This window comes from Tachysurus fulvidraco, chromosome 22, assembly GCF_022655615.1.
Source record: "Tachysurus fulvidraco isolate hzauxx_2018 chromosome 22, HZAU_PFXX_2.0, whole genome shotgun sequence".
NCBI classification, from domain to species: Eukaryota; Metazoa; Chordata; class Actinopteri; order Siluriformes; family Bagridae; genus Tachysurus; species Tachysurus fulvidraco.
The window spans coordinates 17829911-17857845 of NC_062539.1; the positions used below are offsets into that span (position 1 = coordinate 17829911).

At 44.0% G+C, this 27935-nt stretch overlaps 2 protein-coding genes across 12 annotated transcripts in view; both read right to left on the reverse strand.

Annotated features, from left to right (window-relative positions):
- The window catches only part of septin4b (septin 4b), a 54250-nt gene extending 50589 nt beyond the window's left edge, over positions 1–3661 (reverse strand). For 2 of the 7 annotated variants that reach the window (XM_047806143.1, XM_047806142.1), the window contains exon 1: positions 3388–3658. In XM_047806143.1, coding sequence (XP_047662099.1) covers positions 3388–3439 — 52 coding nt within the window. In that variant the 5' untranslated portion in view covers positions 3440–3658. Of the gene's footprint in view, positions 1–3387 lie in introns of all 7 variants that reach the window. The other 5 variants (XM_047806145.1, XM_047806144.1, XM_027162169.2 and 2 more) reach the window with 4 other exon arrangements.
- Positions 3662–4081: 420 nt separating this feature from the next.
- limk1a (LIM domain kinase 1a) overlaps positions 4082–27935 on the reverse strand; it is a 53887-nt gene continuing 30033 nt past the window's right edge. For 3 of the 5 annotated variants that reach the window (XM_027162165.2, XM_027162166.2, XM_027162167.2), the window contains 13 exons: positions 19684–19793; positions 18666–18863; positions 18326–18431; positions 17581–17780; positions 17103–17289; positions 15604–15690; positions 15040–15171; positions 14148–14207; positions 13119–13184; positions 12106–12268; positions 11129–11184; positions 10576–10733; positions 5876–9474 (listed from right to left, as the gene is read on the reverse strand). In XM_027162165.2, the coding sequence (XP_027017966.1) occupies positions 9312–9474; positions 10576–10733; positions 11129–11184; positions 12106–12268; positions 13119–13184; positions 14148–14207; positions 15040–15171; positions 15604–15690; positions 17103–17289; positions 17581–17780; positions 18326–18431; positions 18666–18863; positions 19684–19793 (1686 nt within the window). In that variant the 3' untranslated portion in view covers positions 5876–9311. Of the gene's footprint in view, positions 4127–5875; positions 9475–10575; positions 10734–11128; positions 11185–12105; positions 12269–13118; positions 13185–14147; positions 14208–15039; positions 15172–15603; positions 15691–17102; positions 17290–17580; positions 17781–18325; positions 18432–18665; positions 18864–19683; positions 19794–27239; positions 27462–27935 lie in introns of those variants that run through there. The other 2 variants (XR_007139108.1, XM_027162168.2) reach the window with 2 other exon arrangements.

The window sequence follows — 27935 nt, forward strand, 5'->3', positions numbered from 1 at the left end:
GTGTGTGTGTGTGTGTGTGTGTGTGTGTGTGTGTGTGTGTTCACTGCTGTGTGTGTGTGTGTGTGTGTGTTCACTGCTGTGTGTGTGTGTGTGTGTGTGTGTTCACTGCTGTGTGTGTGTGTGTGTGTGTGTGTGTGTGTTCACTGCTGTGTGTGTGTTCACTGCTGTGTGTGTGTGTGTGTGTGTGTGTGTGTGTGTGTGTTCACTGCTGTGTGTGTGTTCACTGCAGCCGTACGTCAGTCACGTCACGTATACGTGCAGGACACAAACACCGACCATCACAGTTATTAAAAAGAAAAATACTAAGAATGTGTCAGAGAAGTAAAAAGCTATCATTTTATTTTCATCAGAAGTTTGGTGGCTAAAGTGAGACGGAAAGAACCGAGCGGGAAAATATAAACTGATGGTTTTAGCAGACAGGCTTTGTGTCACAGCCACTCATATTCTCCTGTTAGAAAGTTTTGTACCCAGACGCTCAGTAAAAGCTCAGTAAGGAAACGATCGGTTCGGTTAATGTCGACTTTCTCTAAAGCTTCCGTGCTGGAAATTTATCCATCATTCAGTCACAATTCAGAGAACATTCGTAAATACGGACTTTACAGTTTTTTACCCAAGCTAGATGTTGTCTCAGGACCACGGAGATATATTTTTAGAACCAAAATTGAATAAGACAAAAGAATGTGGAAAGCTGGGCATCGAACACAGATACGAGCTTGTTCAACATCCCATTCAAACAAGGGCATTGATATAGAGTCGCCCTCCTGCCCCTAAACCCCAACATCAATCTCATCACACCATGTCCATGATCACAACGTTGGTAGAATAAAATCGGATGAAGCGTCTTTGCTGTATCGTTAATATTACAGTTCAATAGTGAAACTTCGGGGCAAACATATCAGCCCCAGATCATGACGTTATGGTGTCACTTGGAGACCACGGAGGGTGACCGCTGTTGCCGTGCTTGGGTCTCAGTCACTGAACGTTTACTGGCCACACATCTGGGATAAACAGTCGCACTTCATACAGTGTACGGTTACAGTCAGGAGTTTGGTTCCTCTCAATGTTTCTTCCTGATATCATCTCAGTGAGTCAGGAGTCTGCCTCGCTCATCAGAGATGCATTTAATCTTTCATTCATTCATTCATCTTCTACCGCTTATCCGAACGTCTCGTGTCACGGGGAGCCTGTGCCTATCTCAGGCGTCATCGGGCATCGAGGCAGGATACACCCTGGACGGAGTGCCAACCCATCACAGGGCACACACACACTCTCATTCACACACACACTCACACACTACGGACAATTTTCCAGAGATGCCAATCAACCTACCATGCATGTCTTTGGACCGGGGGAGGAAACCGGAGGAAACCCCCGAGGCACGGGGAGAACATGCAAACTCCACACACACAAGGAGGAGGTGGGAATCGAACCCTGACCCTGGAGGTGTGAGGCGAACATGCTAACCGCTAAGTCACCGTGCCCCCCTGCATTTAATCTTAAATCATTTATATTCAGAATATTTTGTCCACTATAAAAAAAAAAGCAATACATATAAAATTGAACTGAATTAAATTACCCCTCCTCCACTAAACTTTACCGATGGCACAAAGCCTTTCAGTAGGTAATGTTCTCCTGGCATCTACAAACCCAGTGACAGAGTGCTGTACATCTCTCCAGCAGACACTTGGCAGCGAACATCAGTGTGATCATCGGCCAGTGTGCAGCTGCTCAGTCGTGGAAACACAAAGGATCTGTAGTCTATCCCAGGAACGCTGGTCATGAGCCTGGTGTACACCCTGAGTGAGACCTTCTGTGCACACCTTCTGCTGCGCGTCCATCATACACGTCGTTCTGCAGTTACACTAAGAGCAAGTCCTTACTGGAGGTAGAATAAATGAAACGAATATCGTACAGAGGCACATTTTCAACATCACACACACTGTTGTACCATTTCAGGGACATCGCTGCAGATGCCTTTATTTCTAACTGCAAAAACAGCAGCCGGATGAGAACCGGAAAAAAAAACGAGCATGACGTGATGACAAAGACGGTCATGAGTAGTAAGAATTCTGTAAATATGAACTAAACGGAGTGAAGTCATGGGGAGCCGTCATCGGGCATCGAGGCAGGATACACCCTGTACGGAGTGCCAACCCATCACAGGGCACACACACACACACACTCTCATTCACTCACACACTCACACACTACGGACAATTTTCCAGAGATGCCAATCAACCTACCATGCATGTCTTTGGACCGGGGGAGGAAACCGGAGTACCCGGAGGAAACCCCCGAGGCACGGGGAGAACATGCAAACTCCACACACACAAGGCGGAGGTGGGAATCGAACCCCCGACCCTGGAGGTGTGAGGTGAGCGTGCTAACCACTAAGCCACCGTCATTGTTGCTATTCGTTATTTTGGACAAACACTGAGCACATAATGAAGAGTATAAACTCATGGCAAAAACCTAGAGAGCAAAACAGAGCATTCAGAGTTTGTGTCCAGCCAATTAGTCAGTGTAGAGACACGTAGCTCAAAGAGAACTCAATGCCCCAAACAGGGCGTCTTCACCACCGTCTCTAATCAACGACGCCTCTTACCGAAACAAGAGCTGACACACCTTTACCTGTATGACATCTTGACCTGCATTGCGATCTGTCATTAGTGTCATTAGAGCTTTCGCACACCTCTCACAGGCATGCGATGGATGTGACGAAGCTCGTCACGTTTACTCTTCAGTGTCAGCTGGAAGAAATACATGGAAGTCAGAAGCCTTCAGAGGCTCCAAAAAAATGTCAGCACTAAAAGAAACGCAGCACACAGGAATGCATCGTCCCCTGTGGAAATCTACAACTATGAGAGATCATGACTGCTGGATTATTTTGGGTCTCTGCTCTGGGAATTGTCCCCCGTTCAACAAAAAGCACTCCAATCCGTGTAGTCTATATATAGTGAGGTCTGACGAAAGCGTGCACTCTTTATGTTACACCACAAAGTCCTGGAATATTCAGTACCAACAACACAGCCTGTTTGTGTGAGGTCTGATTACTACAGCTGTCATGTTACCTTACAGATGGACTGAAGACTGAAGCTCGGTGTTCATGCACAACAGCTCGTATATTAATAACAAGACATCAGACATGCAGAACGGACCAAAACAACACAATACATGACGTGTTTACGAGCTGATACGTGATCAGACACCTTATCTGACAGTGACAGTGCGACTGAAGGTAAAACACACTCGTGTGAAATGATGTCATGTGGTTTAAGTCATGCATCATGCGTGTGTTGGGCATCATTAGTGCATCCATCAGAGTGAAGCTGCATGTGCTCCAGGCATAACACGTCACACACGTGTGCGCGTGTGCGCGTCACTCACCGTGGCCGAACACTGGAGTCCTGAACCGACCAGTGAGGGACGAATTCTCCATCTCTGTCAGCGCTGTTTTATATGTCACGTTCCACGTGTGCGGGCTTGGAACAATATCCCTGTGGCACTAAACACCGACGCTGAAGATGCACGTGACTCAACACCACAAAGCTCCACGACACTCTGTACGCGTCTCGCGCTGCTGACTGAGTGCGCGTGAGTCGACCGGGCGCTTTAAACGCAGCGCCGCGCGCTATTGGCGGACACGAGCAGCGTCACGGCTGGGATAACAACAAGCGCGCGTGCACGCGCACACGCTGCGCGAACCCGCGTCAGGCTCCTTTTAAAGGTGACGTTTATATTTATTAAGATCTAAATAGAATCGTTTTAAAGTTACAACCTGATGGATTTTTTTACTTTATTATTATTGAAAGCAGAGAAAAGCCCACAGTATATAATAATAATAATAATAATAATAATAATAATAATAATAATAATAATAATAATAATAATTAGATCATTCTGACCGTTTCTGTATAATTTAGATCCCTATTACACGTGGTGTAAAGCAGGAGACTGTTAAAGCCCATCTCATGTCACCATCCACACACACAATCACATCCAGATCAGTTTAGTTTAACCTTCACACTGTCACAGCAAACACACACACACACACACACACACACACACACACACACACACACACACACACACACACACACACACACACACACACACACACACACAACTAAACTGGGCCCAGGATTGATCCAAGGACACACACACTCACAGACACACAAAAACAACCAAACTGGGCCCAGGAGTGAACCATCGGGCTTCACACACACAAAAACTGGGCCCAGGATTGAACCAGGGAGCTTCTGCCACCACAGAGCTGCTGGTTTTACTTTTCTCACTAATTTAGTCCAGGATATATTTTACCCAGCAGCCAGCTCTCCATAACAACCACCAACCTGAGAAGGTTCTCACCGGTTTCCTCTGAGCAGCGTCACACACAGTGAGTGCAGCTAGTTTCACTGTCCTGGGCTCAGATGGCTGTAACACTGTCAGGATATGAAAGCGCTCATGTCTGCAGACCAAGAGGTTTTATATCCTGACAATCTCTCTATTTTGTTTTCAGTAATTGAAGATCGGATGAAACACATTTAGGTCAGTAGACATGATGTATTTTTTACCACCTCAAGCCTTACAGTTATTTTTTTCATTTCAGATTTATAATAAAGGACTATTTTAACAACCAGGTATGTTGTTATGGGAGAATCGTTCGTATTTTTAATGTGAGAGACAGTGTGTTGAGATCTGACCTGATACGAGCAGATGGTCTGGTTTCTATTCGGCGTGTAACTTACAGTAAGCTTGTGTAGACTCAGCTGTATACATCCAGAAGATTAAAAAGTGACACACACTAGAAAGAACTTCAGAGCAAAAACGTCCATCAGGCCTCCGGGTCGAAGTACTACCATTATTTAGATCAGTTATGAAGTGTCACAGTGCAAAGACACCAGGTATACCCCAGAACCTGGGCACCTGGCTGACCTGGCATCACTGTGACCGGCTGCAGGTCTCTGCTGTAGCTCCTTTGATATCACCGTCCATCATCTTCAGAGTTTACAAGGTTTCTAAACACATTCACATCCGGTTCATGTATATTCTCACAGTATCATGGCTATATGGCCCATGAGTGAAATATCGGGTTCTAGGAAACAGGTGTAAATGTATTTCTGTATTTGGGCATGTGGTATAGCCTTGTGGTTAAGGCGTTGGGCTACCAATCGGAAGGCTGTGAGTTCGATTCCAGGTCCACCAAGCTGCCACTGTTGGGTGCTTGAGCGAGGCCCTTAACCCTCGATTGCTAAGCTGTATTACAAAAAAACAGTCGCTCTGGATAAAGGCGTCTGCTAAATGCTGTAAATGTAAATTTCTAGAGTCACAAAGGAATCTGGACCCGTTGTCATCGGTACTGACTAATTACAGTACTTTTGTTCAGTTGCCTCTGATACACGGTCTGAAACTAGCATGGACCTTGATATATAACTACATATAAAGCCTTATATTATATATTTATGTCAATGTTGATGTTAATGTCAATCTCCTAGAACTGTGTGTATGCTAAACCTTTATTCACTCTCACAAAGTCCCCCTGATCAAGCTTAATCAGTCAAAGGTCAACGATGACGGAGTTATTTACAGGTAATTATTTGCAGTACCGACAGGACGAGTCTCCCGAGGGAACCTGTCGTTTGGGAGCTAACTAGTTTTTGCAGTCTGTTAAATGCCACTAGATCGTTAGCACGTAGAACGGTATCGTCTTAGCGTCTTTACTTACGTAGCTCACGTGTTATACTGTATAACACACCTCCTGCTCGTACAGGCAAAGTAGCATCTTGAGTCCCGACTACATCGGTTGTATGATGATGGGATGAAGCTGTTGTGATGCGATCGATCGAGGGAAAAAAACAACACCAGACACAGTATCGACAGTTAAGGAGCGGCAGTTTTATTCCAGCTGCAATCAAATATAGTCGACTCCTTGGATTTTTATGGCCAGAATTTTAAAGTGCAGAATATGTTTTTTTTTTCACAGCTTGTGTACGAATATTAAATTAAAACAAAGCATAAAACTAAATACCAAAAAAACAACAAAAAAACAGACAACGAATATATGGAGAATACAGCATAAATATAGAAAGCAACAGGAAGACTCGTATCAACAGATCAGAAACGACATGAACTCAAATTGGTCAGGCTTAAAATAAAAATGAAACTAAAATACTAAATGCTCTGCAATTCGTTGGCAAGACTAGCTTAAAACAAAGGCACAGCAATATTCAGAGGTAAAACGATCCTTTGCAAAGAAGAAGGACTGCTGCAGCATTCGCACGTACGTATAAGCTCACGGTCATCATGCTTGACGTAAAGGTGGAAACATCCAGATTACATGCCATACACTGTCACATGGATCAAAATGTACACTTTGCTGTATAAATCGTGTATCGTCGAAGAGCCGAGCGTGCATGTTCCGTATTTTACTGTACTTTAAGTGTAATACTAATACGAGTAATAACTTGTTTTGTCTTAGTGATGATGCCCTGAGCTGGACTATCGAGGTGCAATACTAGACTAGGACATCGAGTGCTTTGAATGGAGGTGAAGCAGCATTCAGTGAAAATGACGTTTTTTAAGCAGTCGTTATAAAACACAACATCTTTCACAAAGGATCTTTCTTTAGGCAGCAAAAGAGCCCATAAGCTCCAAACCCCCGTGTAATAAACTCCAAACGAACGCTTACAGTTTCAGTACTGAAATATCATCATGATGTAATAAAACAGTCACAGAATCCAAATGACCCAGAAATGTATATTTAAGATTATTTTTGTTTTTCTTTTCTTCTCTTCTACTATTGCATATTCATATACAGTATTTTACATGTAGTAAATGTGAGCATTTTCACACACTCCGGCTTATTACGACGCGATGCCAAGTCCCATCGAAGGGAAAATATGGCTTTTATAGGTTTCAGCAAAAATAAGTATATAGAATATAATCAGTAAACGGAAAAAATAGAGCTGGCCTACGATCTCCCTTTACGTGACACGACGTACGGTACAGTAGTGCATCGGGAGAACGACGAAGTGGAAAGAGACGTCTAACACGGTCATGAATGGAATGTCTTATGTACAGTAGATGCCCCGCACATGAACACACACACACACACACACACACACACACACACACACACACACACACACACCACTTGCAAAGTATCTCACACTCATCTCATGACTTTTTTTCTTTCTTTCTTTTTTTTTTTTTTTTTTACAAAAAGACTTTCGGTGTCTTTTTTATTCGTATAAGAATCAGAACACGATCCGTTTTTCTGTAACCGTTAGGAAAGGGAAAAAAAAAGCGCCGGTTTTCTTCTGCGCCGTTTCCGTATTTAGTGCAAATGAAAATCGGTGGAAAATCTATACAAAACTTTTTTGTGGTTCTGTACATAAAAGATCTCTTTTTACATCCGTCGGCCCGTGACCGCCATCCGCACGCAGTCCTTCGCCGTGTTTACTTCCAGAAAAACAGCATTTTCTGAGTTAGAAGAACAGCCGAATTTGTGGAGGATCCCGAGGCACCGTGCGGATGATCCCCAACGGGACGAGCGGTGAAAGAGGAACCAGGAAAATAGCTGAGTTTGACCACATAAACAGACATACAGTATTTACAGGCAGCAAGTTCATGTAAACAGGACGTCTCCCATAGGGAGTTTCACATACTAGTGAGACGCAGGCGAACATCACTGAGGCGGCGACGGACTAAAGCCACAAGAGCGGCATTGGAACAGATTCATTTTCTTTTCTAACATACTTTATATATATATATATATTTAAACACCATCCTGATTCTAACATGGAACAAGTCGATCGTGAACCCGCCGTCGTCTCGACGTTTCTGCAGCTGATTGTGAAATCTAAATGTTACAGTGTGTAATATTACAAACGAAATAAAACAGATTATGAGCAAATAAAACATTCACCAAAGCCAGACATTTAAAGGAAAAAAAAATACACAAGACCCCCGGACACCTATAGAAGCCTCTATAAGGACACATGTCCCTGTTACGAATGGAAAGAAAGTCTCTCGGTCTTTCATTTCGACCCACAGGCCAAGAAAAATATGGCAATGTCATAACTGTATATAAAATAATGTCTGTACAATGTAAAAGATGTACAATAAGTAATTAGGTATATACACTATGTTTAGGGTCGAGACAGTATGATGTACCTAAAGGAGAGTGTACCTTGTTTTACATTAGGGGAGTCAAACCTATGACCCTAACGTGCGTTTTAAGTCACGTGAAATCGTCTTGCGGATCGTAACATGATGAGAAAACGTGTAAAATACTGTATTAGTATTAAACTCATGGTCGTAGATGTAGCTACATTAAAATGTGCTAAAGACACGTCATCGTCCGTTCATTAGAAAGCCGTAACCATGAATCGTAATGACTCATGAGTCGTTTAGGGGTTTCATAGCCATGGGAGCGAATACTTATGCAACCATAGTTATATTTGTTTAAAAACAAATAAAAAATCCCCCGTTCTCACCCAAAATGCACTAGTTTTGGGTTGTAAGACGTAAAAAATGATTAGAAGGACGGTAAATACTCATGCAAGGCACAGAATGGTAAAACCAACATTAGAATAGTTTTTGGATGTTTATCTATTTTCTGTTTGATCTTTTTGTGTATTCGGATTAAATTGACACGTTTAGAAGGTTGCTGATGACGTCATCGGCTCGGTCGGCTTACGGGGTGCGTCGCGGCCCGTTATTCGAAAGGAGTTTGACGCCCCTGTTGTAGACTAAACATCGTCAAAGCTACACGGGTTGAAAGAGGAAACTAAAGGGAAGCATTTTGTACACACTCCTTCATCTCGGTTTCATCTCGCGTTCACCGCCAAACAACAAGCGGGACAGAAGAACGGATCATTTACAAAGGTGACTCTCTTTCTTATTTGGCTTGCGGAACGCGGCGTCTCTAGAAAACGGGTCCTTTTTACACGGTTCAAATGAAAAGTAGATGAATATACGACTTCGTAACTGTCCATGACATCGAGAATTCAGTTCAGAGGTGTGAATAGTGGATGTCAAGAACTCTGATGAGATGCTGGAGAAGCTAAAGTGACAGTGACGGTAGAGGAATGATGTCCTGCAGTTCAGAAGAACGATTCTTCAAAACCCACCAAATTTCCACCAAAGATGTGCTCCGAATCCTGCTACGGACCTCCAGTTAAGAAGAGCTCATCACCGAATGCCAGTCCGATAGCACGGACCTGCTCCTTCGCCCAAACACTCCTTCCTTATCCAGCAGGTTTTTCACAACATTGGGAATGAACACCATGAGCTCAGACCCTGATTGGCTATTCCGTCTGCTCTCGATGAGCGGACAGCTTGTTCTCCTCAGGTGGATGCTTCTGCCAGAAGTCTAGATGGACCTGCTCCAGCTCAGAAACCAGTGAGAAACGCATGTCCAAGTGCATCTTTAGCTTTTCAAGCCATTCCTCCAGCTTCGCAAAAGCAGGTCTGTGAGGGAAAAACAGAAAATGACTTATTCCACTTCTTTAAACGTCACTGAAAAACTGATAAGACAGAAATACGACGCTTCTTCTCTATTATTTAAAGGTGCGGTCTCTGATGTTTGAAAGCCAATGTTGACATATAAAATCACCAAAACAAACACGCCCCTAACCCAAACTGGTCCCACCCCTGTATCGATAGCTCCGCCCACACATACGTACGTAACCCGGGCGACTAACAGAAAGAAACGTGTCTTTATCATAGCTGAAGGGAAGAACAATACGATTGTAGATAAACAAACAAGCAAAAATGCCACACAAGCATAATGATGTAAAGGACAAAGGCATATATTAGTTCTGTGTAACAAAGCAAAACCAACGTTACTCACCTATCGAGAAGGAAAAAAGCGCCTCGGCATCGTAAGTAAAGTCGGCCACATATTCACAGGTCGGAGTTTCCCGAGTCGATAACTCCTGATCTAAACGCTGTTACTACACAAAACGCGGTTGTAGCTGCCTCTCTACATCACTACGATAGAAAAGAGGTGTTATTTGTGTAGTAACAGCGTTTAGCTCAGGAGTTATTGACTCGGGAAACTCCAACCTGTGAATATGTGGCCAACTTCCTGCTCCTTCAGTTCTCTCCAGCGCTGGAAAGCTGATCCTATATTAACACGTCCTACTTCTTGTCCTTATCGTAAGTCTTTCTTCTCTTTCTTTCTTTGTTTTTATCCTCCATGTCGATGTTAAAACCGCTTTCTGCTAACGTCACACATGAGCACCGAACACCATCTCCGCCCATATCGACAAGCCCCGCCCCTTTCTATTCATCGGCTACCCGTTAGTTTTGATTTTTGTTTATTATTCGGCCCGACTCGGTTTTCTGAAGCGTTTCTCAAAAATCGGAGACCGCACCTTTAAATAGAAAATGTTTGCAATTTAGTTTGGGATTAACGGGAATAAAACAGCGAGAGGAAAGAAATACATCTCTGTGTTTTTCTAGAACAGCAGGAAACAGCTTACTCACAAAAGTTTTCATTTATACCGGTCTACAATGGTTTTAGCTGAAAAGGCTAAAAAATCGGAGTGACGTGGAATGTATTCGCACCGTTTCTCAGGATCCAGGTCACAGCACAGGACAGCCAGGGGGAAGAAAGAGCGGGGGCAATCTGCAGGGTAATAATGCTCCAGGAATCCATTCACGTTCAGGCCAAAGTCTATGGCTCGGGGTAAGTAGTCCGGATCTGCATTGACTCGCCCAATAATCTGTGTAAGAGACACGAAATCTTCATTCAGGAGGTTCAGTCGACTCTTGTTCAAACATTTTTGTTGAGGATAAAATAAAAACCTACATTTTACAACAACAAGAAAAATAACCGTGACGGTCGGCTGTACGTACAGCGCTAATTAGTGAACAGAGCACGAGGCGTAAATCACACCAGACTGTAAATGCTACTTTCATTTGAGCTTAAGTATCAGTTCAGTAATGGCCAAGGGGTTGTTAAGATCCTGTTTAAAGTGGAGCTGAAGAAGGCAGTAATAGTTACCATGCTGGGTTCCCTGTTAAAAACAACCCCCTGAGATCCCGTGAGGAGAAAAAAGGGGAGAGTTCAAACGTTTAACTGCGAGTCGAGCCAACGATTATTCTCCAGATCACTCACCTCACACAGCATGATGCCGAAGGAAAAGATGTCCACCTTCTCGTCGTAGCTCTTTCCTGTAGGCGGAAACCAGCCAAGACAAACACCGAGGTATTAGACAGGAAGTTTGAAACAGCGACAATAGATCTGAGTAACAGGTTCTTTGTATTATTATTTTTTTGTTCTATTAGATAAAATACAACCTAAAATGAGAATAAAGAAACTCTATAAACTCTATAAAAGATCAGCAAATCGGTTTGTTAATGAAGGGTTAAATATATAAGGTACTGATTTAAAAAATAATAATAATAGTCAGCAATAGTCTAATTGGATTCGTAAAGTTCGTCGCGACAAACTTTGATGTTGGCTTTGACGATGCAAGTATTCGCAACGGATGGTGCTTTTTGGAGGCGAGTGGACATAAGGGTTAGTGTTGCTTTTGGAGGCGAGTGGACAGAAAGCTAGGGTGCCGAAACATTTGAAGGTAAGCGGAGACGAGCATGTGACATCATCCAAATACTCCCGAGGAAGTTCCCCTCATTGTTCTGAGTGTTTTGATACGTCACATGTCAATGTTGTAAAAAGTTATTTGATTTTGCATATTTTGGGGGCGGGGCTGCAGGACAACCTAAAGACCAGTCGGTACACCAGTTTAAACCTTTGTACAGAGTCTCACCCTAAAGGAGCCGGCCGAGTTTGGTGTAGAGAGTTCGAAAGCTTGCCGAGTTATAAACCTCCAAAGTTTATAATGGGAGTCTATGGTAAAAAAGGCCACTTTGAGCCCCGGTACCGGAAGTACCGGTACTCGGATCGCTTAGAAAAGTCATAGCGTAAAACTTCAGACCAGGTTCTACAACATATCCGAATTTGATGCATGTGGCTCAAAAGCCCTAGGAGGAGTTACTCTTGATACATTTTCGTCTAAGCTTAAATATTAAAACAGAATGTTGGCGTCTACAAAGCGACATCATTACACAGTAACAGACATCGTGACGAACCATGGATCATTTCCGGCGCCATCCAGTACGGGTTTCCCACCACGGTGTATCTCTTCCTTCTGTCAGGTTTCTTCACACCCTGAAGCTTTCCAAGTTTGTCCTGGTTCTTGTCTTCTACCATCAGGCGCGCGAGCCCAAAGTCTGCCACCACGACACTGTTGTTCTGAGAAGCAAAATCCGCGATTTATTACAAAAATTATTTGTTATTTGAAAAAAAACAAACAAAAAAAACAAGAAAAACATTTTACTTCACGAAAACTTCACGTGAAAACACGACATTTGTAATGATGCACGCAGGAAAACGTGGAAAGATTCGATTTTTTTTTAGATGCTGATAGAAACGTTTGAGAAAACGTATTTCATGTCGTGAAGCAGCGCGCGAGTTGACGTCAGGATAATTCTGTTGTAATTACATACATAACTGAATCCCAATCGCTAAAGACTCCAAACGTTAACTAGATTTGTAAACTTTGATGTTGGCTTTGATGATGCAAGTATTCGCGAAGGCCGGTGCTTTTTGGAGGCGAGTGGACATAAGGGTTGGTGTTGCTTTTAGAGGCAAGTGGAGAAAGAAAAAAGGGTGCCGAAACATTTGGAGGGTAAGGGTACAGAAAGCTAGGGTGCCGAAACATTTGGAGGCGAGTGGAGACGAGCATGTGACGAGCATGTGACATCATGCGAATTCTCCTGAGGGAATCACCCTCATTGTGCTAAGTGTTTTGATATGTCACATGCCCATGTTGTGCACATTTTTATTTTCACGTGACATCACGTGACGTCATCAGAATACACGTGAGGAAGTTGCCCCCATTGATCTGAGTGTTTTGATACGTATGTCACATGTCAATGTTGTTTTTTGATTTTGCATATTTTGGGGGCGGGGCTGCGGGACAACGTCTACAACATATCCGAATTTGGTGCATGAGTTACTCTTGGTAAATTTTTGTCTAAGCTTAAATATTAAAACAGAATGTTGGCGTCTACAAAGCGACATCATTACACAGTCTCCTCACCTCTCGGACCAGACAGTTGTAGGAGTTGAGATCACGGTGGATGATGTTCATGGAATGAAGGTAGGCCTGAGAAAGAAAACAGTCACTTAATGTACAATAGTCAAGCAGCAGCGGTGTGTGATGGTGTTAGGAGTAATAACTAAACAGTGGGAAATAAGAGAAAAGCTTAGAGATGAATTTAACATCATCTCAGTAATGAATGTGGATGTTTTCTTGACCTGAGAATGAGCAGAAGGTGACGGTGTGGACGGAAATACAGAAGGTGGCAATGTGGAGAGAAATACAGAAGGTGGCGGTGTGGACGGAAATACAGAAGGTGGCAATGTGGAGAGAAATACAGAAGGTGGCGGTGTGGACATAAATACAGAAGGTGGCGGTGTGGAGAGAAATACAGAAGGTGGCGGTGTGGACGTAAATACAGAAGGTGGCGGTGTGGACGGAAATACAGAAGGTGGCGGTGTGGACGGAAATACAGAAGGTGGCGGTGTGGACGGAAATACAGAAGGTGGCGGTGTGGACATAAATACAGAAGGTGGCGGTGTGGACGGAAATACAGAAGGTGGCGGTGTGGACGGAAATACAGAAGGTGGCGGTGTGGACATAAATACAGAAGGTGGCGGTGTGGACATAAATACAGAAGGTGGCGGTGTGGACATAAATACAGAAGGTGGCGGTGTGGACATAAATACAAAAGGTGGCGGTGTGGACGGAAATACAGAAGGTGGCGGTGTGGACATAAATACAGAAGGTGGCGGTGTGGACATAAATACAGAAGGTGGCGGTGTGGACATAAATACAGAAGGTGGCGGTGTGGACGGAAATACAGAAGGTGGCGGTGTGGACGGAAATACAGAAGGTGGCGGTGTGGACGGAAATACAGAAGGTGGTGGTGTGGACAGAAATACAGACATGACGTCCTTCCTGTCAGTTGTTTTACAGACCGTATATAATGGAACAATGTCATTTATCTGTCTGGATTAAAAGCGTGTACGTTGTGTTACAGTAATCTTGTGATCATGTGACACTCACCATCCCAGACGCAATGTCTTTGGCAAAACTCACTCTCTGGTTCCAGGGATAATTACTGTCCTGTACAGGAGACACACAGCAGGTGAAAGATGGTTAGTTTTAAACTTAGACCAATACTAATATAGATCGATCTATCTATCTATCTATCTATCTATCTATCTATCTATCTATCTATCTATCTATCTATCTATCTATCTATCGTCTAACATTTCTATCTATCTATCTAAACAAACAAACAAATAAATAAATAAAACCAGTTTTTTATAAATGATTGGAAGGAATGGATGACAGACACACACACATACATATATATACACACACACAGACACACACAGACAGACACACACATACATATATATACACACACACAGACACACACAGACAGACACACACACATACACATATATATACATACACACATAGACACACAAACACACACACAGACACACATACACACACATATACACATACACACACACATACACACACACAGACAGACACACATACACACACATATATACACACACATATACACGCACATATACGCACACACACACACACACACACACACACATACACACATACACACACATATACACATACACATACACACACACAGACAGACACACACACAGACTGACGCACATACACACACACACATACACACACACACAGACACACATACACACACAATGCACATACACACACATATACATACACACACACATATACACACACAGACAGACACACACACAGACACACACACAGACAGACACACATACACACACACACACACATACACACACATATATACACACACATATACGCACACACACACACACATATATACATACACACACACATACACACACACATATACACACACACACACCATTTTCTTAATGATCTCCCTCAGGGTGCCTCCTTTGATGTACTCAGCAATGAAGTTCAGCCTCTTGTCTTTGTAGAGAACCCCGATGAACTTGAGGACGTTGGGGTGGTCCAGGCATCTCATTACTTTGACCTAAAACCAAATAAATTCAGTTTATCACTTTATCTGCGATGTCAAAATGAAATTCTGTCAGGAGTTTAGAAAAATGACAACATGGATGTTATATAGTTGTTATTACAAACCTATAAAGTTTGTAGAATTATTATGTACATTTTTGTACTAGGACATTAAAATGATACTGATTTATTTCTGAACACGGAAATCATTTATTACCACATTTATTACCACATTTATTACCACATTTATTACCACATTTATTACCACATTTATTACCACATTTATTACCACATTTATTACCACATTTATTACCACATTTATTACCACTGATTTCTTACAAACGAGAGAATTTCAGAGAATTTTCTTTCTCTTTAAGAAATGAGAATTTGAATTTTGTGTTGAACTGCAGATGAGTTTGTAGAGATGAAGCTGGTGTGTGTTACTGACCTCTTTAAGGAAAGTCCGCTGGGTCTCGTCGTCAAATCGGATGAGTTCCTTCATCACCATCACCTCACCGGTCTCCTTGTGGGTCACCTGATGGGTCACAGAAGCAAACAGTGAGGTGTGTGTGTGTGTGTGTGTGTGTGTGTGTGTGTGTGTGTGTGTGAGAGAGAGACAGAAAGAGAGAGACAGAGAGAGATAGAGAGAGAGTGAGAGAGAGAGAGACAGTGAGAGAGAGAAAGAGAGACAGAGAGAGAGCGAGAGAGACAGAGAGAGAGAGAGAGAGAGAGAGAGAGAGAGAGACATATGGCATTCGTTCTTTCAGTGTTGACAGTATTGCGTGTGTGTGTGTGTGTGTGAGAGAGAGAGAGAGAGAGAGAGAGAGTGAGAGAGACAGAAAGAGAGAGAGTGAGAGAGACAGTGAGAGAAAGACAGAGAAAAAGAGAGACAGAGAGAGAGAGAGAGAGAGAGAGAGAGAGAGACAGAGGGCATTCGTTCTTTCAGTGTTGACAGTATTGAGTGTGTGTGTGTGTGTGTGTGTGTGTGTGTGTGTGTGTGTGTGTGTGTGTGTGTTTCTGAATTGAATCTGTATGCAGGTCATTATTAATTTTTTTATTGACACTTTTCTTTTGATCCATTTCCCAGTTATCTTACATTACTAATCTATACCAATGTCTCAGTGCACGAGTCGGGGGACTCGCCGGACAGAGCGCCGCCACATCACAAAGCGCCGCCACATCACAGAGCACAATCACACACTCGTTCACTACAAAGCAACTCTGTGGACCGGAGGAGGAAACCGGAGAACCTGGAGGCATCTCACACACAGGGATGAGAAGGGAATCAAACCCTCTACTCCAGAGGTGTGAGGAAACAACATGCTCACTACTAAACTGTTCCCTCGAACGTTTCTGTCACGAGTCCAATTCCACGTGTGTTCTGTTACAGAAACTGCAGCTCTACGAGATGTCTGTATCCATACTGACACGTACCATAAAGGTCTTCGGGAGAATTCAGAGAAAACTAAGTGACTCGGTATCAATAACTGCTGTTCTATGTCGTGTGTAAGGGCTCTGAACCTAAACGGGACAATCGTTTATGACGAATGTGGCAAATACTAATGTGGGGGGGTACAAACTTATGCTTAGTTAGAATGAAAACCTACGTCCACACCTACGGCCCTTTCCGAAGGAGTCTGGGGACTGGTACAAGGTGGCAGGTGTAATTTTGAAGTTATAATAAAAGTCTATGTTGAAACTTTAAGCTCTTTTTTTTTTTTGTCTCACTGCTGCCACCTCCTGGCGACGTTCAGAAAAACTCCCTCCATTTCGAGGCACTTCAATATTTTAATTATTCTATTTGAATTCTATTTGAATTCCTGGTAATGCAAAACAGAAGTGTGTTACAGATCACACAGATCTCTTCTGGTCATTTGGTTACCAGGAAACAGTCGCTCTCGCTTCCTGTTACTGGAGATACGAGACCCAGTGTGTGAGTGCGTGTACCTTAATAGCCTGACCGTAGCAGCCCTTTCCCAGCACTTCTCCATGGATGAGATCGGAGGGTCGGAAGATCCTGTGCGTGCGGTTTGTCACGACACGGAGCGACTCCGAGCGTCCGATGTCCTTCCTCAGGGACATCGGGGACGCAGCGTTACTGGAGCACGGTGACTTATCGATACTGAAGCTCCGCCTGGAGACGGGGGGACACGAGGACATGAGTTCGTCCGTCGCGTTCAGATTCATGTTCGACTCAATTCAATAGAAATGCACTGATTAGGATTCGACCTAATGCCAGTGAAGTGAGATTAAATCTAAAACATATTTATTGGTCAAGACAAAATCTTTCACCAGGACAAACTTTGTCTTGACCAATAAATATGTTTTACACATCGGTCAGTCTGGTGAGACAAAATCATGTCCAATAAAATGAATAATAACACATTTAATGACGTAGGAGTAAAGAGTAGTGAGCCGGACTGACGTGATCACGCGTGAACGCAGGTTGTTCATGTCGTGGTTCGGCGGTTGTGTGATCGGGGGAACCGGGCTGTGTCTCTCGGGCAGGGGGCTCGGGCCGTCCACCTCGTACTCAAAAGGGCTGCTGGGGATCTCAGGGTCAAGGGGGTCGTGTTCGATGGTGAGCTGCAGGAGGCGACTGGTCTCTTGAATGAGCAAATCAATCTAAGGGGCAGGCCACAAGGGGGAGATGTTCAACATCAAAAAGGATATCACTCACACACACACACACACACACACAGACACACACCCACACATAGACACACAGACACACACCCACAGACACACACCCACACACACAGACACACACGCACACACAGACACACACACACACCCACACATAGACACACAGACACACACCCACAGACACACACCCACACATACAGACACACACAGACACACACACACACACACACAGACACACACATACAGACACACACACACACACACAAACACACACACCCACACACAGACACACACACACACAGACACACACACACACACCCACACACAGACACACACACAGACACACACACACACACAGACACACACACACACAGACACACACACACAGACACACACACACACACAGACACACACACACACACAGACACACACACACAGACACACACACACAGACACACACCTACAGACACAGACACAAACTCTATCAGGAGAATATATTTTCCCAAACACTTGTTTTTGTGTACCTCATCAACAGGAACGTTCCTGATGGGGGTCCCATTGATCTCCAGGATACGGTCACCAACATGTATGGTGTTCTTCACGTCAGGACTGATGCACTCGGAATCCACCCTTAACACACAAACACCATTTACAAAAAATATCGAGTAAAATGCAGCTTTTCACTAACAGCAGTTTCTCATGAGACACCAGCCAAAGTTTACTGAGGTGAGATTTTATACATATAACATTTTACATGAATCCCTTATATTCTATACTTTTATAATGACGTTATAATCATATGGTAATATTTAAGCCCTAAAAGCACACACACACACACACACACACACACACACACACACTTACTGGGACACACGGACTGTGGGGTTGTAGTCGGTGCCGTAGCCGTTCGGGCTGCTTCCCGGATCGATGGACAGAGAGAAGCCACGCTTTCCATCTGTGGAGGCTGGAATGGACAGCAGTGTGACGGTGTGAGGGATCCGTGAGCACGGAGAGTCAGGCAGAGTCGCCGGCGTCACGATGGTCTCGTAATAACAATGTCCACTGGACGAAGACACCGAGACATCGGATCAGTTACAGAGTTGTGCAAGAGTCTTCTGATTTTATAGACATTTTGTTCTCGACGTTTATTATAAGTCTACAAATAAATATTTGTAAAAAATATGATATATTTCCAGATATTACACACATCACACACACCTCACACACACCTCACACACACACACCTCACACATCACACACACACACATCACACACACCTCACACATCACACACACCTCACACATCACACACACCTCACACACCACACACACCTCACACATCACACACACACCTCTCACACACCTCACAGACCACACACACACCTCACATATCACACACACCTCACACACACACACCTCACACACACCTCACAGATCACACACACACCTCACACACACCTCACACATCACACACACCTCACACACCTCACACATCACACACCTCACACATCACACACCACACACACCTCACACATCACACACACACATCTCACACATCACACACACCTCACACACACCTCACACCTCACACACCTCACACATCACACACATCTCACGCACCTCACACCCATCACACACCTCACACCCCACACACAGCTCACACACCTCACACCCATCACACCCCACACACACATCACACAGCTCACACACATCACACACATCACACCCCACACACAGCTCCTCTACTCGTCTGAACAAGTCGGGTGATTTAATGTCTAAAGTCTAACATAACTAAACATTGTTCTGAGTTTTGTCAGAAATCCAGTGAAGGTTGAACAGATTGTAAACACAGATATCAGGGTAACAGTTTCAGTCGGACTCACCAGTACAGCTTGGACCTCTCCACCAGAGCGTAGTTGTCTCCATCGCCGATGAACGTGCGACAGTTCAGGCAGGTGAAACACTCGGGGTGATACTTCTGCTCACCTGCAACCTGAAATACAGTCATTAAGATCAGAGTTTATTTACGAGAAGCGTTTAAAAAGGGAATATTTCAATACATGAAAGTGTTTTGCTTTCACAGATCACTTCAACTATAATGAGTGTAAAAATATTACAATTACAACAAACACTACATCAACATCAACATCAACATCAACATCAACATCAACATCAACATCAGTCAGCAAAAAAAACGAGGCTTCGGACAGAAATCGATATCCGAGATTCAGACTACAGGTAAAGAAATGAACCCGACCCGAAGTGACCCGGATCACTTTTTACCCGAACCCGACGTGCATAAATTTTTTAAGAAAGACCCGACCTGAGACAAACCCGAAAAAATCAGACTCGAGTCAGACCCGACGGCAATTTTTTTTTACCCCGACTCGACCCGAATGTTGCGTAACTCTACACTAAAGTAACCGCTACAGCGTGGATTCAAATTTGATTGACAGGTCTGTTTCAACGAGAATTAGCTTAACACCAGCCACACGTCACCAGCCACACGTCACCAGCCACACGTCACCAGCCACATGTCGCCAGCCACACGTCGCCAGCCACACGTCGCCAGCGGTCTTGGCAAACAGAGGAGAGGTTGGAAAAGGACACGAGTCGAGGCACACACACGAGATACAGTAGTTCGGGTCTTCTCGGGTCCGTTCGGTAAAAACACATTCATTTTAAATTACCCGAGACCCGACGCCGCTATCATTATACCCGACCCGTGTCCGAGGCACACATGAGACTTTTAGACCCGAACCCGCTCGGGTCTCGGGTCGGACCTCGGGTTTTCGGGTCTAAGCGTTCCCGTGAAGACCTCGAATTCAGACTCAGCTCGTTTTAAGCGATGAAAACATCCAAATTCTCTCCAGACTCTCAGTTTAGTCACGATCCTGACATCCAGCTACAGCTAATAACCCCCTCAGAGACACAGCACCCTTTACTTCAGGGATCCATCTGAAATGAACGCTGGATTTAAACAGAACATATATTTAATATTTAACAAAGTTAATATTCCAATCTAACTAAAGTAAAGTCTAATCCCATAAACACGGACTTTAATACGGAGGCTTCGACTGCGCCGGAATTAAAATGGCTGATCTGGGAGCAGCCTTTATGTGTGTGTGTGTGTGTGTGTGTGTGTGTGTGTGTGTGTGTGTGTGTGTGTGTGTGTGTGACTCAGCAGATGGAGCTGAACTCATTTCAGTAGAATACTTCACTCTCAGAAGGTCATCATCAGGTCTGCTGGCTTACAGCACAAACATCCATACACACACACACACACACACACACACACACACACACACACACACACACACACACACACACACACACACACACACACACAAGGTCACAGGGAAGAGGGATAGGGATGATAAGGACTGAGCTGGAAGCAGAAGAGAGTAAAGCAGACTTTACTGACTCAGAGGCAGTGAGTATTACTGTTGCTAGCACTAGCACTTTAAATCCTCCACATAATAAAAATCTCTAAACATTTGATTTTGTTGTCCAGAGTTTCTGCATAACAAAATCTGCCAAATGACAAAAATGTAAATTCCTAAATACCAATATTTATGAACAACCTTTTTATTTGCTACGTTGAAGTCGTGGCCTAATGGTTAGAGGGTCTGACTCCTAACTCTAAGGTTGTGGGTTCGAGTCTCAGGCCGGCAATACCACGATTGAGGTGCCCTTGAGCAAGGCACCGAACCCCCCAACTGCTCCCCCGGCGCCACAGCATAAATGTCTGCCCACTGCTCCGGGTGTGTGTTCACTGCTGTGTGTGTGTGTGTGTGTGTGTGTGTGTGTGTGTTCACTGCTGTGTGTGTGTGTGTGTGTGTGTGTGTGTGTGTTCACTGCTGTGTGTGTGTGTGTTCACTGCTGTGTGTGTGTGTGTGTGTTCACTGCTGTGTGTGTGTGTGTGTGTGTGTGTGTTCACTGCTGTGTGTGTGTGTGTGTGTGTGTGTGTTCACTGCTGTGTGTGTGTGTGTGTGTGTGTGTGTGTGTTCACTGCTGTGTGTGTGTGTGTGTGTGTGTTCACTGCTGTGTGTGTGTGTGTGTGTGTGTTCACTGCTGTGTGTGTGTGTGTTCACTGCTGTGTGTGTGTGTGTGTGTTCACTGCTGTGTCTGTGTGTGTGTTCACTGCTGTGTGTGTGTGTGTGTGTGTGTGTGTGTTCACTGCTGTGTGTGTGTGTGTGTGTGTGTGTGTGTGTGTTCACTGATGTGTGTGTGTGTGTGTGTGTGTTCACTGCTGTGTGTGTGTGTGTGTGTGTGTTCACTGCTGTGTGTGTGTGTGTTCACTGCTGTGTGTGTGTGTGTGTGTTCACTGCTGTGTCTGTGTGTGTGTTCACTGCTGTGTGTGTGTGTGTGTGTGTGTGTTCACTGCTGTGTCTGTGTGTGTGTTCACTGCTGTGTGTGTGTGTGTGTTCACTGCTGTGTCTGTGTGTGTGTTCACTGCTGTGTGTGTGTGTGTGTTCACTGCTGTGTGTGTGTGTGTGTGTGTGTGTGTGTGTGTGTGTTCACTGCTGTGTGTGTGTGTGTGTTCACTGCTGTGTGTGTGTTCACTGCTCTGTGTCTGTGTGTGTGTTCACTGCTGTGTGTGTGTGTGTGTGTGTGTGTGTTCACTGCTGTGTCTGTGTGTGTGTTCACTGCTGAGTGTGTGTTCACTGCTCTGTGTCTGTGTGTGTGTTCACTGCTGTGTGTGTGTTCACTGCTCTGTGTCTGTGTGTGTGTTCACTGCTGTGTGTGTGTGTGTGTGTGTGTGTTCACTGCTGTCTGTGTGTGTGTTCACTGCTGTGTCTGTGTGTGTGTTCACTGCTGTGTGTGTGTGTGTTCACTGCTGTGTATGTGTGTGTTTGTGTTCACTGCTGTGTGTGTGTGTGTGTGTGTGTGTTTGTGTTCACTGCTGTGTCTGTGTGTGTGTGTGTGTACTTTGGATGGGTTAAATGCAGAGAACATATTGTGAGTGTGTGTCCCCGTACTTAGCCGTACGTCACTTTCACTTAACAAAGTGAACAGATCTACAGAGTGTGTGTCGTGTTGTACCCATATGCTGTAATGTAGCTATATGCTGTAATGTAGCTATATGCTGTAATGTAGCTATATGCTGTAATGTAGCTATATGCTGTAATGTAGCTATATGCTGTAATGTAGCTATATGCTGTAATGTACCCATATGCTGTAATGTAGCTATATGCTGTAATGTAGCTATATGCTGTAATGTACCCATATGCTGTAATGTAGCTATATGCTGTAATGTAGCTATATGCTGTAATGTAGCTATATGCTGTAATGTAGCTATATGCTGTAATGTACCCATATGCTGTAATGTAGCTATATGCTGTAATGTAGCTATATGCTGTAATGTACCCATATGCTGTAATGTACCCATATGCTGTAATGTAGCTATATGCTGTAATGTAGCTATATGCTGTAATGTAGCTATATGCTGTAATGTAGCTATATGCTGTAATGTAGCTATATGCTGTAATGTAGCTATATGCTGTAATGTACCTATATGCTGTAATGTACCCATATGCTGTAATGTAGCTATATGCTGTAATGTAGCTATATGCTGTAATGTAGCTATATGCTGTAATGTAGCTATATGCTGTAATGTAGCTATATGCTGTAATGTAGCTATATGCTGTAATGTAGCTATATGCTGTAATGTACCCATATGCTGTAATGTAGCTATATAAAATATGGAATTGGTCCCCAAGCCCACACGAGGTCGTGGTGTTAAACCCTTGTTTATTTTGAGGGTAACGACAAAGGCACTGGGTTCTTTCATGTAAACTCTTTCCATCTCTGTGAACTGTTTTGAGGATTTCTTCCCATGGTTCTCTTTCCCACCTGATTATAGCTCTGTTTTGTTCCTCTTCTCCATCACGGCACTGCCCTCGCTGTTACATACACAACCGTCACAGTGAGACACCTACTGAACTGCATTAAAGCCACATTTATGAATGCACGATGCTGTTTATTTTTAACACCCGCGCTTGATACGGTTCTGTGCGCTCAGACCAGACGTCTTTACGATCTCAAACACTGCTGTAGAACATGACATGTTCCATGACGAACATGTGAGTTATTTTGGTATCGTAAACACTTTCAAGGTCTCAAACCACAGCAAAGGTGCAAACCACAGCAAAAGCCCACCGGAGGAAACGGCCGTGACGCCGTCTTCCACCTCGTCTTTCTCCGTTCACGGTACGGTTCGTCATTCCTGTCGTACTCATAAAACCTCAGAATAACAACATGCTGACCACAAACATGCAAACTGACCTGCTTGTGTACACAACACACTCAGAGCATTTCTACATCGAAGCAGCTGTCTGAAAAAAAACACATCTCATGCAGCCAGGAACACGAACGACTGTTTTCCGTGCGCGTAGGACGGAGAGCCGAGCAGTCCGAAGGTCACAGGAAGCAGACGAACACCATAAGGTCCATTAGACTCATTGGACCATTAGTCTCCATGTGTGTCTCTCTTTGTCTCAGCGAGATTCGATTAAAGCCGGAAACCGTCGGTTCACCGTCCACGCTTCTGTAATCCTAGAAGCACTTTGTATCGACTTCCGTATTAACGAAGCTTGATGACGTTAAGCCTGAACCAAAAAAAAAAGCTTCGTTTTTGCCTTCGTTTTAAATAACAGCTCAGGGCAATTAATATGAGAGCCGAACGTCAACAACGGCAGAGTTTTTATTATGAGGGGACAAATAAAGAGAGATTTTAAATTAAACCCAAACTTCACCTCAGTAACCATCGTCTCACTGAAACCCATGAATACGGCAAAACACTACAATGGCACTAAGACTCGAAAAATCGGTTATAAGGAATCAATATTTTTCTCGATATCCTGTTATAGAAACTTTAAAACATTCATTCATTCATTCATTCATCTTCTACCGCTTATCCGAACTTCTCGGGTCACGGGGAGCCTGTGCCTATCTCAGGCGTCATCGGGCATTGAGGCAGGATACACCCTGGACGGAGTGCCAACCCATCACAGGGCACACACACACTCATTCACACACACACACTCACACACTACGGACAATTTTCCAGAGATGCCAAACAACCTACCATGCATGTCTTTGGACCGGGGGAAGAAACCAGTGTGTGTACCCGGAGGAAACCCCCGAGGCACGGGGAGAACATGCAAACTCCACACACACAAGGTGGAGGTGGGATTCGACCCCCCGACCCTGGAGGTGTGAGGCGAACGTGCTAACCGCTAAGCCACCGTGACCCCCCCCCAAAAAACTTTAAAACATTCCCTTCTAATTTAAATACTTGTCCACATGCTACAAAAAGGCCAAGTTACTCTGTAAATTCCTCACACCTATGAACCGTTGGACGGTGACAGACACGAGAGCTTACGAAAGGCTTCACAAGACTCATCTAAACATGTTCATTTAGACTCGACGCTACAGACTGACTCGTATCTCTAGAACTCTGAGAAAGGGTCTATTTATTATCTAGTTATTACTCTTATCTGTCTCTGCTGCTGCTTTAAACATGACATCATCGTGTAGACTGTGTAGGAGTTTTCCCCAAAAGACTAAAAAGTTTTACGTTGGCAACCTTCCATCAGACCGGTTTCACTATGAACTCATACGCTTCTGACTCGCAGACTCGTCGATTCATATCCACCGTATACTTACGATTAAATTTCATGGGGTTTATAAATATTTGCATTCACGTGTATTTCCCCTGCACAAGAGGGTTTTTTAAATGAAGTGAAATGATTTCTGAGGTTATGTTTGCGTTAGTCTCGGCCTCAGACGTCACGCACTCTAACGTCGTCTGAACGTCTGATGCGTGTCATCTGATTGGATGGATTCTAACAACCGTTTACTGACGATGTGCTGCGACGACGAGAGGTTTTTCATGTGAAGTTCAGGGTATATCATCATTATCATCATATATCATTAAAGGTGGGGTCTCCGTTGTTAGAAACCCAATGTTGACATTTGAAATCACCAAAACAAACACACCCCTAACCCAAATGGGTCCCACCCCTGTTTTGATAGATCCGCCCCACACATACACCTGACAGGTATAACCCTTTATAACTATTATGGTGGAACCTGCTATGGCCGCCACTTTCTGCTCATCGGCTACACGTTAGTTTTGTTTTTGTTTTGTTTGGCGGCCCTGAAGCGTTTCCCAAACAACGGAGACCGCACCTTTAAGCACGGACACTGACAACTCCTTCTTAAACTTAACCATATAAACAGTCACACATGGTTCTTACTCTGTTCAAGATGTAACTTTATAAAAAATAATGTGATAGAATTACATTAAGCAAATGATATAAATGTTTACATTGATCCTCTAAGAAGACATTTTGGTCTGGTTGAGATCACAAGTCTCTGTCTACAGATGATGGATATTTTCTCTGCCTTTTATCAGGCCTGGAATTTGAACTCTAAACCTTGTGGTCTTGAGCTCTAGCACCTCTCACTCTGTTGTTCCCAACACTGCTGGGGAATCTATGAAGTTCCCCAGCAGAAGTCAGGACTCAGAGGGGTTGCCCCAGTGGGTCAGTAAAATCGACTGCCTCACTGACTGCCTCCATCATCCATATTAGCTTCATCAGGTACATATTTCAGGGTCGTTTATCTACTTAAACGGAGTAGACGAAGATCCCATATTAGTGACGCATGGAGGAGATTCCAAATGGAGTTTCAAACCAAGACTGATGCAGCATGACCATGTGTGTGTGTGTGTGTGTGTGTGTGTGTGTGTGTGTGTGTGTGTGTGTGTGACTCACTGAATATCACTAGCAGCTGTAAACATTGCACAGAAACATGTCCTTTAAGCTCAGACATAAATATATCCTTAAAGGACGATGCCTCTGGACATGTTGGACTGTCCAGGTAGGTGGCTGAATGGTTAAATTCACCCCTGAGATATTCACAGCATAATATATACTGTATATATATAACAGAAGTGCTGCCATCTTTGGAGCAAGGCTTTAATAAGGATAACCGAGGAGAACGCCTTAAATTACGGCATGTAAACGCATGACAGACGACTCGATGCGGCGCAGCAGTGCACGACGGGCCAAGACTGGAACTGCGCATGAAAAATTCCAGACAAGTCCAAAATCACTTCATCTTCAGCAGATGAACAGAAACACAGTCCTACTCAAAACCATGACATGCTTTCACAGATCCAAATGACAAGATTACGATGCGAATGAAAACCGTCGCTTAATAATAATAATAATAATAATAATGAATGAATTCAGTAAAATCCGTCGCATCTCATGAATATTCAAAGCCGTTCCCGTAGATACGGCGTCCCCGAGCGTCTGGTCTGGTGTCTCGCATGAACAGTTGTTAGAAGTGACACCCAGGAGAAGTCTCCAGAGGTTTTGTGCTGACACACAGACATCTTTAGCAGAAAGAAGAAACGCCATCTTACCTTCTTATCTCTTTTCCACAATTTTAGACAGCAAAATCCCCATAAAAATAAGTCTCCCACCATGACGGCGGCTAGGAGCTGCTCATTCTAGCAAAAACGCAGTGGTGTCGAAAAACAAAACAGAGCCGGTGGCCAAGAGAGGAGAGGCACATGTCCACGCCCCCGGTGCTGAGCTCATCTCTGAAAGCATGTCACATTGCTCTCCTTCTGCTTTCTCTCCCCCTCTCTTTTCCACCAGCCCTCTCTTTCTGTGACTTCATCACTTCCTGCCGAGCGCGCCCATGTGCTTCTGCGCAGTGTCTCCTCCCCCACCCAATACCCTTTATCACACACACACACACACACACAGGCTGAAGCGTACAATCGACCATAACTCAGACTATAAGCACAGAGTTCCGTTTTTAAGTGTTTACTGTAACCGTTAATAATAAATTAATAATCAAATTATTTTTTGCACCGACTTCTTCATATTGACCCAAAGACACACTCACGGTAAAATAACTGACTGAAGAGCAAAGACAGGTCTTATTTCACGATGCATTATAAACCAAATGGGTGCAGTTAAAGTGTGTGTGTGTGTGTGTTTGTGTGTTTGTGTGTGTGTGTTTGTGTTTTTGTGTGTGTTTTTGTGTGTTTGTGTATGTGTGCGTGTGTGTGTTTGTGTGTGTGTTTGTGTATGTGTGTGTTTGTGTATGT